The sequence below is a fragment of the Sphaerodactylus townsendi genome, linkage group LG13 (genome assembly GCF_021028975.2).
Source record: "Sphaerodactylus townsendi isolate TG3544 linkage group LG13, MPM_Stown_v2.3, whole genome shotgun sequence".
Classification (NCBI taxonomy): Eukaryota; Metazoa; Chordata; class Lepidosauria; order Squamata; family Sphaerodactylidae; genus Sphaerodactylus; species Sphaerodactylus townsendi.
Genome location: NC_059437.1, coordinates 37,314,290 through 37,329,865, shown reverse-complemented (window position 1 = coordinate 37,329,865; position 15,576 = coordinate 37,314,290). Strand labels below are relative to the sequence as shown.

Below are 15,576 nucleotides of genomic sequence, written 5' to 3'. Positions count from 1 at the left end.
GAGTCTCCTATAGGAGAGAAAGGGGGGATATAAATCCAATTTTTCTTCTTCTTCTAGACTATCAAATGATATCACTGAGCTAAGTATGTCACTTCAAGTTTAGGATTGGAGCAGGATTAAATGGTGTCTTCTATCAATCCTCCCCTCCCACATTTTGTTCATTGTCCCCTCCTCCCCCCCTCTGGACCAGCATTTAATGGAGATAAGTGGAATGCAGGAAAGAGGCAAGCAAGTTCCATTGTGTTGATGGCAATTTTAGTTCTGATACAACTCTTAATTTCAGACTGGACTTGGCTTGTTTCTCATAGCTATAGAAGCTACATGGATATTTTAGGATTCTGCTGTACCTGTGATATATGTATTGATATACAATATGATGCTACAGTATCTGTAATATTTAGCATAGGTCTGAGTACAGAAAATGGAGGGTTTGGGGAAGCATGCCTCTCACACTGTTTTATCAACTGGGTAATTTGGTGCTAATAAATTAGGGGGGAAAACCCACAGCCTGTTATTTTTTTTGAGCATGTGGATGAACTGGAAGTCTCTGTGCTGATGCATGGATCCGTGTAGGATTATTCAGCAGGGCTGGGAGCCAAGCATTGTCTCTTTTTTTTGCATAGTCCTAGGAATCCAGAGTCTGCAGCAAGCGGAGCAGGAGAGGAATCAATGATGCATTGGCAGCTCTTTCCTGAATGGCCTGCCTTGTTCCTGTCCCACAGTTTCCTGGTCAAAGATGCATTCAATAACACTCGTGAGCCAGCAGATTGAAGATGTATCTCAAAGGAGCTTAGAGCTGGTAGCTTGTCATCCATTTGTGCACAAGGGATTTAATAGCGTCACAAGCCCAAAAATAGCTGCTTTGGCTTCTAGTGAGGCAGGCAGTTCCTATGGCAACTGGTTCTTTTGTGGTGCCCTATGAATCAGAAACTGAAATATGGTACCTTGTAAGTTTAGCTGTGAAATTCACATTAAATGCACACAGCGCCCCCCACTACACTGTGCTTCTTGCATTTAAATTCAGTGATAATGATACGATATTTGCACACCCATGTCAGTAACTCACTTTGTAGCACTATTCTGTACCTGGTGTTAGATTCCCCATAGTTTTCATTCTTCACTTTTGAATGCACAATGCACACCTTTCTCAATGGGAATCCTTTCCAGTGTTTTCTGAAGTTCCACCTCGGTATTGGGGATTTTAACCAGGCTTAGCTGATGTTTAGGTGAGTGAAAAGTGTTGGGCAACAGGGGATCCTAGAACCCTCCTGCAAACAGACTTGAAGATGTAGGGAGAGACAGGGAGCAGAGATTTGAAGTGTCCGTTGTGTAAAGTCCACTGTACTGATTCAGTGGTGACCTCCAAAGCTTTGAGCTGGTAGTGGTGTGGTCATGTTGAGGTGATTCTGAGGCAGTGGATAGAACAGAGACACTCAGAATTAACAAGGGCACTTGAGAATTAACAAGGGCATTTCTGCATAATTTACTAGTTCTGCCCACAGTAGCTACTTATTACTGTACCATCAGGGATCTCCCTGGCTGTGGATTCAGGGTGATTTATGCATTGACCCTTTCCTTGAGGTTTTTCATTCTGTAATATCTTTAAGCCAGCAAAGTCCCCAAAGAACACAACCTCAGCCAATTGCCCAGCGGAGAGGAGGAGAGTCCACTGCTGATGAAAGCATAACACACCTGAAGCCAGTTGAACAGAGGGAGTCAGGGCATCCTGCAGTCTTGAGTGCTGCAGACAAAAAGACTCCGTCTTTAGCATCCGCCCTAAGACTTATTTCATAGCAATGTTTGTTTTCCCAAAAAATCTGGATCAGAAAATTTTCCTATTCAAATATAGGTAAAAATTTAAATATTGTTTGCAAAATTTAAATAATATTAGCAAAAGAAGGCGTATACACCATGTACAGGGCTGGTACATATACAATCACTGGGTTTGTCAGGGCTTCATATCCTACAGCGAGAAAAAGAATTCTAGATGTTATCTTTGATTGTGACCATAAAAGTAAATGTAATCATGTTGTCTGTACCATATGACTTAGTACTTGTGTCCAGATAAATTCAGTATATGTGAATTCTTCATTTTTTGTAGCGCTGACAGTTTTATTTATAAACAAGAATCCTTCATTTTATGCAAAAAAAAAGAGAGCTTCGTCTGTTGGTATTCCTTTCTGTTTATCAGATTTAGCAAACACCAATGTTGCGGCTGTTATAATTTTGTAAAGACAAAAACTTCCAGACTTGAGTTTTTGTTCACTGGTCCTTTAAATTCTGTAAAACATTTTGAGGGTCAAGAAGAAAGGCAGAAGGTAAAGGAAGTAAAGAAACAAGGCACAGTTTGCAGGACCTTGATGTTCGGTGTGTCCAGACAAGGCACCTTTCTGGCGCTTTGTGTATCCCTTTGCCCGTCACCTGCTGATGAGCCTGAGAGTTCTGGGCTCGGTGTTAGGTAGCTGAGTGTTCCTGTGAGCTGCAGCTATTATGTAAGCTTCCCTATTAAGAGGGCTGTGTCCTCATTTGAACTGCCCTGGGCTGAGCAGAGTGGCATCAGCCTCTCATTGCCACTGCTTGGCCCTTGTGCCGCGTGAGGCGGGCACTCCTCTGCTTGAGGCAGCTAATTGTGGCAGTAGCGCCGGCGGCAGTAGCGGGACGGAAGATGTAAACGGCACAGCACAGTATGGAAAAATATGGGAATTCAGGGGTAAATGTTTCAATTAATTTTTTAGTTGATGAAACATTTCAACTAATGAAATGTTTTCTCTTTCGGAGTCTCATTGGTGAAGCCGTGCTAATTGTGTTAGAGGGATGTTAGTTTCTGAGGCTTTTCCTAGAGACTTTTTTAGGATAGGCAGATCGATGAGTTCTAAACCCAAAGTCTCAGCTTCCTTTTCCTGTACCTATTTGTGTTGTTAAACTGTTTTAGGTAAGAATAATTTTTAAAAATCCTTTTCCAAAGTCTAAGCTTCGTTTTCCTCTTTGCCAATTAAGGCACGTAGCTGTAGTTCTGTCCCTAAATGATAGGTGTACTTGCAATTGTGTGAAAGTAAAAGAGGTATACTGTAACCCAGTGTGTACAATTTTATCTATCAATTTCTGAGTTATAGAAAATGTATTTTAGGGTTATGGTATTGCAAAACTTGGGTTAGGGAAGTCAGAATTGCGTGCATTTTAGTTTCTGCCAAATTTCTTGTTTTTCTGGGATTATTGATTTAGTTATTGCTAAGGCAACTTGAAAACTTCTGAAAATCTGAGCACTGAAGAAAATCTGTGGGACACAAGAAGGGGCAGAATCACAACCATTGCATCTTGCCTTACGGATAAATCCTTGCAGCATTGATAGGAGGTAAATTAAGCTAAAACACAGTGGCTTGTTTCAGACTCCCTGGTGAATGTCATGACCAGATAGGCCAAAATTGCACTGGGGTCTCCGAGTGCCAGAGGTTCTCCAAAGTTGTGACAGGTAAGCACTACCGCAGTACCCCCATCTTGATTTGGAATGGCTCTGCTAAAAGAATCCCCACCCCAGAACTGTAGTATGGTCCTCTGGTGGTTGACAACAGAGGAATCCTTGCCTTGGGGAAGGATACTGGCAGGGAAAGAGACACTGGTCGTTTGCACTGATATCCAAAGGAATATTCAATCTTCTAAAAATTCATTACAATTGATACCCCATACAGAATATAGTACCCCTGTTTGGCTTTCTGGTTGTGTTGCTTAATTGTCTGTTTTTTGCCATCTGAGTTGGCATCAGAGCATGGAAACAAATGATTTTTTTTTTGCAAGGGGAATGTCAATCTCTTTAATTGAATTTTATTTATTAGAACAGCTGTTCCCTAGTAGCCGGTGTCATGTATGGAAGCTCATAACTCTTGAAGCTTGTTTCGTCTTCTTTTCTGGATGTCTTCATTCCATGGAGGCTCCCGTGTCTGTTCCTAGACTTCTTTCCTGTGAAGCTGTAGATGTGTCTTTAACTTTATCCATTTAAGGCAAACCAGTGCAAGGTTTGTAAATGTGAAATGGGTGATGCTGGTGCCATCTGGAGGCTTGCCTGCTGTACACCTCCTGGTTAACTATGTCATTTGACCAAGATTGTAGGTAGTCAAGTTGGTCCTTAGACAAAGTAGTGTAATACCTTTTCATAAGAACCAAAAAAAATATATTGCAAGACAGTGTGTAAACTTTTAGGTTTCCCAGAGCTCTTAGTTGAGCCAGATGTTGAACATGAAAGAGGGAGGGGCCAACTGATGTTTCAGGTCATGGTGGGAACACTCCCCTCCTCCTAAGTTGCATCTTACAGAGTCTTACAACAGAACATAGGATGTGTTACAAGCATGATTGGATTGCATGATGTGTACAAAATGTGTTTAAGATTGCCACAAAGGCTGCCAGGGAAGAGAAGCAAATCAAAGGGCCCCCCTGGCATTGATATGAAAAGCTAACCTTTAATCAGCTATTTGATATATAGTATATGGCATTTAATAATGTGTCATGTGGTGTTGGAGTTAGAGTGTTGGAGTAGGGCCTTGGAGACCCAGGTTCAAATCCCTGCTCTGCCATGTAAATTTCCCGGGTGACCTTGTGCCAATCATGTCTTCTCAGATTCACCTACCTCACAGGGTAGTTGTGAGGACAGATTGGAGGAGAGGAGAATTACGTTCATCCTCTTTGAATCCCCACTGGGGAGAAAGGCAGAGTATTTTTTAATTAAATACTTAAAAACAGATACTTACATGAGCAACATGGAGATATGTGGTAGGGAAGAGGTTTTGCCAAAAGAGCTGAGTTCGTTTTCTAATGGAGGTTTTGCCCTTTGCATCTTTAGCATTAGGGCCGCCAAACTGACAAAGGCCGCTGGGAATTGTCGTGTTGATTATGATTCAAACTGACTACCCCAAACCCTTGCAGTTTGTATTTCTTTACTGTTTCTTTTGGGTGTTGCAGCCCCTCATCTTCTCAGTTTCCTTGTCCTTCTCTCTCATTAACAGAAACCACGCAGGTCTCAGTCTGCCGCTGTCCCTCCCAGGATTTTGTTCCATTTCCTTAGCCTAGTCACTGCAGATGGTTTTGTGAGCGCCATCGTAGCTCAGCTGTTCATATACCTTTGTGCCAGTCAGTTGCTGGAGCCTCAGACTGTTTATCTTTCTGATAACCTTTTCAAGGTTGGCATTTTGCTTTGTGACTGAATGGGCCAGGATTAGGTGTCTATTTGTCTGCCTATCCTTTTCTCCCCCTCCCTCCTGCCCCATCTGCGGGTTCTTTTCACCTTCCGGCTTTAGTTACTTCCAAACCTTGGCATCAGCTTCTTTGCCCTCTGTGTTTCAGAGAGGTATGGTTGATTGATTGGGTTATCTTCAGCACACACATGGTGTCTTGTAGCGCTATGTTTTTGAATTTTAGACAGATAAACATTCCCCATGCTGCTGTCTCACTGAATCCTGTGTTTAGCAGTCTCCTTGTGTGTGTTCGCTTTCCTGCTCCATCATGACTAAGGCATTAAACTGGTCGAGATTGCTTATTGGACCCTCTGTTGTCCATTGTCTGGGAGACGTGGGATTGAGACTTCTGAAGACTTCTTAAGTATTCTGTTGGCCCAATAAAATATATCTGATGATAAGACAACATTTGTTTACAGTGTACACAGATCTCAGTAAGATCAAAACATTTGAAGAAACAGAACAAGAACTGAATGGTAAGGCGAGTGGTCCCCAGTCTCAAATTCAGGAACTGATTCAAGTCTGCATTCAAGTCTGTATTCTATCTCAGAACCCACCAAATATAACTTTCATTTCCAGTTTATGGGCAGGGCCATGACTTATTGGTAAAGCACAAATTTTCCTTACAAAGTTCAGATATCAATTCCTGTGATTGCCCTGGAAGAAGGACTGGGAGAGACCTTGGAGAACCACTCTCAGATAACAGTACTGATCTCTGTGGGCCCAAGATCTGTCTAATTTCATACAAAGTACTTAGGCTTCATATGTTTAACATCAGGATCCCCAGCTAATTAGAATGCTACAGACTAGTTGTAGAGAAGGACCTTGCATCCAATCAGGAGTCTTGGTCTTAGGCTCAGTGAAGGATGTTGTTCTACAGCATTCCATGGGAAGTAACATTTCTACTGTTCTGGTATGGCTTCTTGGCAACTGCCCTTGTAGGGCAACAAAGGATCTGTGTGCTTCGCCCCATAGTATCAGGTCATGGAAAAACCCTCTCCAAGGTAATGGGGGAGGGGAGCCTCCCTGTTGTTGGCTGACTACTTTTTCACTTATCCCAGTTGGAAGACCTGTGATAAGGTTGGGGGTAGGGGTGAAGATGGGATTAAGCAAATACTTGACAAAAGACAAGGGCTGACAGTTGGTCTTGAAGTAAGTTCTGTAAAGGGAAAATGAGGATGGTCTAAAAGGGTAACTTTAAAGTGATGCATACAGGGACAATAGTGATTCCAGTCTTGCTTATGGGCAAAAATAAGATGTAATAAATATGGAGATTTCTAATGAGATTCATGTGCTATGATGTGCTACCTGATGAACTCCTTTCTACTTGTTTAGGAAGAATACTGTTGAGTGGCAGAACTGGTGTACATTGAGTGCTTGGGGGTGGAGGCTGAATCCGATGCGCACATATTTGTGCAGAGTGTGAGAGGCTAGTTTTAAGATTTAAGATTTTAAAGCATGTACTTTCTTTGTGAGAAACTTCATGCAATTGATGTGGGTGAGCGTTAACACTCCCCCTTCAACTAACTAGGATTTTTGTGTGTGCGTTGGCAAACTGTAGTTGCTGAAATCTTATAAGTTGAGTTTCAGTTTGAGTTTGGATTTATATCCCCCCTTTCTCTCCTGTAGGAGACTCAAAGGGGCTTATAATCTCCTTGCCCTTCCCCCCTCACAACAAGCACCCTGTGAGGTGGGTGGGGCTGAGAGAGCTCCGAAAAGCTATGACCAGCCCAAGGTCACCCAGCTGACGTGTGTGGGAGTGTGCAGGCTAATCTGAACTCCCCAGATAAGCCTCCACATCTCAGGCGGCAGAGTGGGGAATCAAACCTGGTTCCTCCAGATTAGAATGCACCTGCTCTTAACCACTACGCCACTGCTGCTCCTTAAGTTGACCCTTAAGTTGACTCTTAAACTGTCTATTAATGACTGATCATCTTCCATACTATTCTTTGAGCTGCTGCAGTTGACATCGTGGATGAAGTTGCATGAATAGCTATGTTGAATTAGTGCAATATGGACACTCCACCCACATCCCAGTGTTTCCTTCATTCATGCAGGTGTTGTCCAAATTCTCTTGATTCATTTGTTCTGGAAGCGAAAAACAAACCAAAATACCCACGGGTGTTTATATTTCCAGATGGGTCAGAGTATTGCTGAGCAAATTACCTGCCTCTGGTCTGAATGTTGAGACAAGCATGATGTCTGCTAGCTCTGCCTGCCTCTATCAGTAAAGCTTCCTGCTGCTCCTGGCTCTAGTATTTTATGCTGCTTACTTAGGTTCCATCAGTGCTTAAGAGGTTATGACCACTTAGCTTCATTATCCTGGGGTTTTGCCTGTGTTACCAATATTGCTGAGCTATTATTAAACCCGGGTCGTTTCCTGTTTCAGTTTCTTTACCCGATTCCAAACCAGGAAGAAAATGTTACTGGGACATTAGTCTAAGTAAGCTGTGCTGTCTTGAAACCTTTGTAAATGTCCTAGTTTTGTTTTTTTTAATTAGGGAGATACTCACGGGGCAGTTTTTCTTGAAAATGTGGAGAGGAGAACCATTCTGGCAATATTTTCTAAGTACACTGCTTGCTAGTTTCTCAGATCCTGAACTCTCTTCAACAGAGAATGTAGCCTACGGCCATGAGTTCCTCTTAGGATTGCCAACTATGGATTGGGAAATTTCTAGAGATTTCAGGGGCAGAGGCTGGGGAGGACAGGGTTTAGGGAGGGGACCCCAGTGGGTATAATGCTATGGAGTCCACCTCCCAAAATTGTTGTCTTCTTTAGGGGAACTGATTTTCCGTAACCTGGAGATCAGTTATAATTCTGGGAGATCTCCAGCCACGACCTGAAGGTTGGGAACTCAAATTCCTTTCCATCTTTTGTTTTCACCCATGCAGTATGTGCTGCTGCCAGGCAGGGTGTGGTCAGGTCTAGCCTCACAGGGCCAAACAGGCGGCAGATAGCAGCATAGTCAGAGAACAGTCCAACGGGTCAGGGCAGGCGGCAGGCAAAAGCGTAGTCATGAGTCAGTCCACAGGTTGCGGTACAGGAGATCTGATAAGCAGGCTGGAAATCAGCAGTAGACCAGGCACGCAGAGGCGACAGGTAACACACTAGTGCACCCAGGCCAAGGGCGGAGCGAGGGAGAACTGCATCCGGGGCACACGTGTGCCCCGTTCCCTTGCCATGGCACCCCCGGCCCCTCCACACCTCCTCCACGCACCCGTCGCAGTGCGCACCCGGGGCATCGCGTTCTCCCCACCCTGTTGGCTCTACGCCACTGACCCAGGCAGAATCAAACTCAAGGCAAGGCTCATATACAGGGCCTTGCCCACGGGGCTGGGATTTTGCAAGGAGTTAATCCTAATCAGATGCAGACACCTCTGTCTTCCCATATCTTGCTGCAAGAGGAGCACTTCTCCTTTGCTGCTGCAGCAGCTTCCTCTGCTTCAGCCTTCTATGCACAGCTGGCTTCTCACGGGGTTCCTTAGGGAGATCTGCAGGCTGTGCAGCATCAGGCAGGGAAGGGCTGGGAGTTGGCTCTGCTGCCTGCTCTTCCTCATGAGCAGCCAGTTCTGGCTGCACCATGTTGTCAGGTCCTGCACCAGAGAACTCTGAGTCCTGGTAAGTACCCAAGGGCTGGCTCATGACACAGTAGCTCTCCAGTTTTGGATCGAACCCAGGGCCTTCTGTCTGCAAAGCATGTGCTCTGCCTCTTAACCATAGTGGCACTAGATTGCCCACAATTCACTGTTGACAGAAGCTGCTTTGGTTCAGTTGTTGGCAAGATCCTGCAAGTGTAGATCTCCCTAAGGAACCCCGTGAGAAGCCAGCTGTGCATAGAAGGCTGAAGCAGAGGAAGCTGCTGCAGCAGCAAAGGAGAAGTGCTCCTCTTGCAGCAAGATATGGGAAGATAGAGGTGTCTGCATCTGATTAGGATTAACTCCTCGCAAAATCCCAGCCACACTTGCAGGATCTTGCCAACAACTGAACCAAAGCAGCTTCTGTCAACAGTGAATTGTGGGCAATCTAGTGCCACTATGGTTAAGAGGCAGAGCACATGCTTTGCAGACAGAAGGCCCTGGGTTCGATCCAAAACTGGAGAGCTACTGTGTCATGAGCCAGCCCTTGGGTCAGAACTCTGAGTCCACCAGGACTCAGAGTTCTCTGGTGCAGGACCTGACAACACGGTGCAGCCAGAGCTGGCTGCTCATGAGGAAGAGCAGGCAGCAGAGCCAACTCCCAGCCCTTCCCTGCCTGATGCTGCACAGCCTGCAGATCTGAACTAGGAAAACCCGTTGTCTAAAAAGGGCTGTAGGGACTGCGCATAGTGGGAGGTGGTCTATTCACCACTGTCAGAAATGTGGTCTAGCTGACAAGTTACTTGTTGGCTTAACTCAAAAGTTGTGTTTGAAGTGGATATGTTCCCCCTCATGGCTCATCCTAAATACAATTACTCAGTTTTAGCTGCTGGCTTTTATATTCGTGAAGAGAGTGTGTCCACTTTCTTTTCCCTATTTTCATCTGTTTCCTCGGAGTACAGTATCCTTAAACTGGCTTTGTGCCCAGTGCCGTGTAAACCAGTTAAGTCTGTAACACATCCTGCACTCCATTGTAAAATCCTACTGGCAACAGTTTGTGTGGGTGGGGTGTCTTTCCATTAGGTCCCGCCCTGAAACATATTTTTCCCCTTTCCCCATTTTTGTTCTGAACATCCATTTTGATGAAGAGTTCTGGGGAACTCAAAGGTTTGGACACTGTTTTGTGATAATTTGGTTGGTTTGAATAAAATATCTCACAGCGTTTGTTTTTGGGGATTTTTTTCCCTGCATTCTTTGATGCTTGGAAATAAGCTTCATTAACTTCAGTAAGCTTTACATGTTGGGCAACATGTTTTAGGACAGAAGCGTGCAAAGGAAAAAGTCCTCTCAAACTTTGCATGGAGGAAATTACTTAGCAGAAAACCAACTGAGTGGCCAGGAGAATTTGCACTCTGACCCAAGTCCTCGCGTCACTTTTCTTTGCACAAACCCATTGCTGTGTTTTTAATACAGTCCGGCTAGTAACCATGGAAACCATTTTTGTCTCTTCCTCCCCTCCACCGCTGCCATTCCCCTCTCCAGATGACTCCGGTGATGAGGAGCCAGCCTCGCAGTCTGACAAGAGCGAACTGCACAGCACTCTGAAAAACCTCTCGAGTAAGCTGGAGGATCTCAGCACTTGCAACGACCTCATTGCGAAGCACGGGGCAGCTCTCCAGAGGTCTCTGAGTGAGCTGGAAAACCTGAGGCTACCCGCCGAAAGCGGAGAGAAGATCAAAGCCGTCAATGAGCGAGCCACTCTCTTCAGGATCACCTCCAATGCTATGATCAATGTAAGTGGGGCACAGATGCCTGTGGTGGGGGCTGGGGCTGGTCACACAAATAGTCTCAGGTGTTGGTGCATCCAGGATCACTGCTGCCAGGTAGTGGCTGCATTAGGGTGAGTGTGCAAAGAAGTATGTGCATGCTCAGATATCTTTTGTTCAAGCCAGGAGTGGGGTTGTGTTGTGCTGCTGTTTTATTTCAAGCTTGCATGATCCTGTGGATGAAGTGCTCCAGACTTTTCCACTCGATGTAATGGGATTCAGGTCTCTCCCTGCCCCTCCACACTCCCACTCCCCACGCAGCCTGAGTTTGAATTCCTGGGTTCCGATCTCCCCCTTATTTTTACTAGATAGTGCTGGACAAGCACTGAATTTTGGGTTAAGTTAAGCTGTGAAGCAGGAATAGTAATAGTGCACCCCACAGAGCTGCTGCTGCTGCTGTTGATTTGGAATGGCTAAAATTGACTATACTTGCTGGAAGAATGAATGGGCAAGTAGCTGTAAAGCGTATTGTGAGGTAGAAGTTCGAGCAGGCTGATGAAAAACGGCAGCCAACTGGGTCATGAATTTTTAAAGAACCTTCTAACGAAACGTTATTTCTTTGAGAGCAATCTGTCAGTGCCTCCCCTTTAATTCTAAGCTCACCCTTTCCACCAAGGGGCTGGGGGTGCCTGTTGCTGCTGTGTAAACATCCCAGCCCCCAAGGGCTGCTCTTTACGTTTGTGAGGAACTGCCACCAGCCTCAAAATTGATGGCCCCAGCAGAGCTTCTGACTCCGTACACCACTCACTGCTGATCAGAAGGACAGCTTGGCACAGTTCAAGCCAGGTTACTAACACAGACCAGAATCTTTCTTCCTCTGGGAATCAGGTGATCCCAGGGCACTGGTCCCAGGCTAGTGATTGATATCAAGATTCCAGATCTGCCACCAGTTTGCTGTCTGCATGCCCACCTGCTGCCTTTTTCCCAGTCCTCACATACCTGTTGCCTCTCCATTGTGGCAGGCTAGGGGTGAATCTTGCTGGCACTTGATTCTGGGCACCTGCCAAGCTTCTTAAATTCACTCGTCATCTGCCTTCTTCCTTGTACTATGTCTCTGGCCTCTTCCAGTGTTTTCATCACTCCCTTCCTTACAGATCCCTTCAGCACTTTCCCACAAACCAGGATAATATTCAAAAGGCTTTTGCTTCACTGAGCTCAGGAGCTCTGAGAGAGGCTGCACAGAGTTCAGCTAGTGTGTGTGTGTGTGTTTCTCCTCACATCTCAGTGAATTTGGCAAAAAGAACTCCTACTGTAGACTCAAGAGAACAGGCTAATGGCCAATGGTTGGAATGTTCCCTTGCTACCATAATAGCAAGTTGGTACACTAAGGCAAAACAAATCTTTAGAAACCACTGAGGGGGTAGATATCTTGATGTGTGTGTTTTCTAGGTATTGGAGCAAATGACTTCATTGGTTGTGTTGCATCAAGGCACAGAGAGGTGAGACTTCAGTAGCCAGTCCCAACTGCAGGTCTATTTTGCTAGCTCTGTTAGACTTGTCATTTTAATTTTTTTTCGGTGATGCTTGTGTCTTTCTGTTATAAAGTTCTATTTGTTCCTTGATTTTTACACACACACTGCTTCTAGGATCCCATTATGCACTATACCACAGAGAGGAGATTTTAGCTTGCAGAAATAAAAGTGATCATATCCCTGTAGGTTAAAGTGGCCCAATTGGCATTCCCACAGACAGTTTCTGGATGAAATGTGAGAATAAAGGTCAATTCACCGAACTGTGAGAATAAAGGTCAATTCATTTTTGTTTGTTTAAATGTGGAGCCAACTCTATCTCCAGTGCTCTGAAAAGGTTATATGAATCTCTGCAATTGTTCCTTGCAGGAAAAAGAATCTTCCCCAGTATTTTTTTATTTTTATTTATTTATTTATTAAACTTTTATACCGCCCCATCCTCTAGGGGCTCTGGGCGGTGTACAGCACAAAACAGGGTAAAACAAGTCACTAAAATCTTTAAAACAGCGGTAACAAACATTAATAGTAATCCATAGAATAGCTTAAAACTCATAAAACAGCAAAAAACCATAATACATAATAAAAGGCGTCCGACCCCAATTTAAAACCTACCCCCATGGGGGGGGATGGCAGGACCCCTCAATACCGCCCCTCAGTATCTGAGGGGTTTTCAACCACCCTGTCTTTCCCTGGAGATGCATGATATTATTGACAGCTACCGGATATTATTGACAAAATGTGGACTATAGATGTGGACAACTTGTAGAACTTGTGGACTATAGATGTGAACTTGCCCTTAGATTTTCTTCTTACAATATGAGCATATAGATCATGGCATTCCTTTCCACAGATTCTTAGGCCTTGTACCCAATGGGTTTTGTGCCTGAATGACACAGCAACTGGAATGGGGAGTGCTGAGAAATGAATTGTACTTCTGGCCATGAAACTCAGTTTCAGGCATTCAATATAATGGTCTCTACTGAGAAAATTAATGGATTTGTTTGGATTCCAGATTGCTGAGGCTTTTGGGTGTGTTTTTTTTTTTTTTGAGAACTTCATTGACAGCTCTGCCAGGAACCTCGAAGACAGATGAAAAGATGAACTGGTGAGGGCCGTGGACAGTGTTGATCCTTGGCATCCTTTCCCACACTTGTATGCCCCCTCCAGCTCCATGTTTCTTCAGGGAGTTGGGGAAATATGAAGAAGATTGGAAGGTGTCCAGGATACTGCTGAAGGAAGGCTTGGGATGAATCAGAGCATCCGCTAGTCTATAAGGTAGAGGTGATGGCAGGGAAGAAGGGCTTCTTCTTTGTCAGTATCACATCAGCTGAACCTCATCAGGTCAGTTGGTGAAAATACCTGACCTGGTTAATTATGCCAGTTTGGCCTCTGGCAGTGATGTTTTTGCCAGGTTCTTTGCTACGGCTTGGAGGCCAAGTTGAAAGTGAATCAGAAGCCCTTCCCTGTCCTTTTTTTTTTTTACAGATAGATTCAGAGTGGTCTTGCGATGGATGCCAACAGGGTTCCTAGGGATGTGAGAGCCACCATGGGCTCTTGTTCCACGCCTGTTTTGGCATTTAAAATCGTGCCAGGAAGTGATATTGGAACCTTATTAACACCTCACTGACCTCAATGAAGTTCCCTAAGCCTCTGAAGGAGGTAGTTGTCAGACTGTTGTATGAGAAACCCTTCTTGGCTAGGAGTCTGGTTACTCACTGGTTTCCAGTTTGCCCATCTTGGGGTAAGGGATGGGGTGTGTGGTAGTAAAACAGCTCCGGGAATTTCTGAAATCCCATGTCTGCCTTTGACCTATTTTGCTTTGGTTTTGGTCTTGGGTTTGGAATAGAGACATCTTTGATTGTACTGATAGGTAATTTTCCTTAAAGCAGGACAGGGAAAAGTAATCCCTGTTGATACTGTTAAATCTATCAGTGGCCACTGAGATAAGTTGGCCCTTCTGTTTTCAGTCATTAGAGTTGTATCCATTCACTAGTTTCGAGACTTTTTTAAAAATCAGATACAGAGAGTGTCCTCTGGAGGAGTAGAGTCGGTGCTTTGGAACCTGTTTTGTGAACTGCCTGATGGGTTCAATTAGTCACCTGCACTGTTCTCTATGTATGTGAGGACAATGAATGAGATTCTCTGGAACTGTGGGATTTGGAGTTGCCAATATGCAGGTGACATGTAGTTCTATATTTCATTATCTAACCAGGCACTCTGATGCAGAGGTACTCTACTCTTCTGAAATCAATAGACATAGAATTGCGCCACAAACCTTCAGATATGTCTGCCTCATTCTGAACGAATGCTTTGTGGCCTATTTTAAAATAGCTACGTTGGTTACCCAATTTGGTTCTCAGTTTAATGTTGGATGTTGCATATAGCATTTAAAACTCATCATGGGCTGGTGCTGACCTATCTGAAGGACTTTTCTGTCTGTACACACCCAGATACCACTTGTTGTTGACATCACTTGATCATCCTTGTGCTCAGGTTTGCCCAGTGGATGTCTACTGCAGCCTGTTCCTTTTCAGTAGTGGCTCCCACTGTACAAAACAGGCTTTCTGTAGTGTGGAGTGGGGTGGAACCACAGTTGGAGTCTTTTAGGAGGCATTACAAGGTCATTTTGTTTGCTTGAGCATTTAATTGGTTTTGAACTGTAGTCATTTTCGGGCATTTTACAAATTGAATTGGTGTTGTTCTGGTTATGATTTGACAGTATCATTACTTGGAAAGGTGAAGGCAGGGTAAAAGCATTTATTGCCATGCCTGCTGTTGGTAACCCACAGTTCCATTGTGGGCATCTCTGATCCTAGTTCAGCAAAACTGAGGGTGATAGGCTGACGAACTGTTGTAGTCATCCAACTAGAATGCAGCTCCTTTGTGAATGTGGACGGCACACACTCTCTCTCCCACCCACCCCAATTCTGACTCGCTGTCTGTAGAGTAATCCGCTCTCCTTCCCGTGCATTACTAACACAGAGCGCAGCCAGTTTACAGAAACTCCAGCAGATGCAGAGCTGACTAATTTTATGAATGAAGACCCCTCCAGAAGAAGATCCCTTCTCTTTTTTCCCCTCCTTTCATCCTTGTGGAATCTTCCCCACAAACCTTGCACAAACATGTCCAGATGCACACAATCTAGGCACACATATTCCCCCCCCACCCCAATCACAAGCCCTTTATATACCATGCTGCGCCAGTAAATAATTATTTTTCCCTGGAATAGGATAGCGATAGAAATTAGGTCGTAATCTTGTCATGTGTTTCTTCGTGCCGTAGAAACCAAGGTTTAAATAAGGAAAAGAGTGAGCCCCTCCGGGTTGCGTGAGTGAGGAAGAAACGGGCAGGAGATGCGGAGATGGAAGTGACCATCTGGCATGGAGGTGGAGTAGGAGGTGCATCCAGATACAGAGGAACTAATTAAAAGGGTAAATAGAAGAGTTGCACAGAGCATTCCGACAAGGAGAGGAAAAGTCCTGG

General features: G+C 44.6%; 1 protein-coding gene across 1 annotated transcript in view; it reads left to right on the top strand.

Annotated features, from left to right (window-relative positions):
* Positions 1–15,576, top strand: part of OSBP2 (oxysterol binding protein 2) — a 128,252-nt gene that overhangs the window by 64,028 nt on the left and 48,648 nt on the right. The window contains exon 3 of the mRNA XM_048513920.1: positions 10,341–10,591. Coding sequence (XP_048369877.1) covers positions 10,341–10,591 — 251 coding nt within the window. The remainder of the gene's footprint in view (positions 1–10,340; positions 10,592–15,576) is intronic.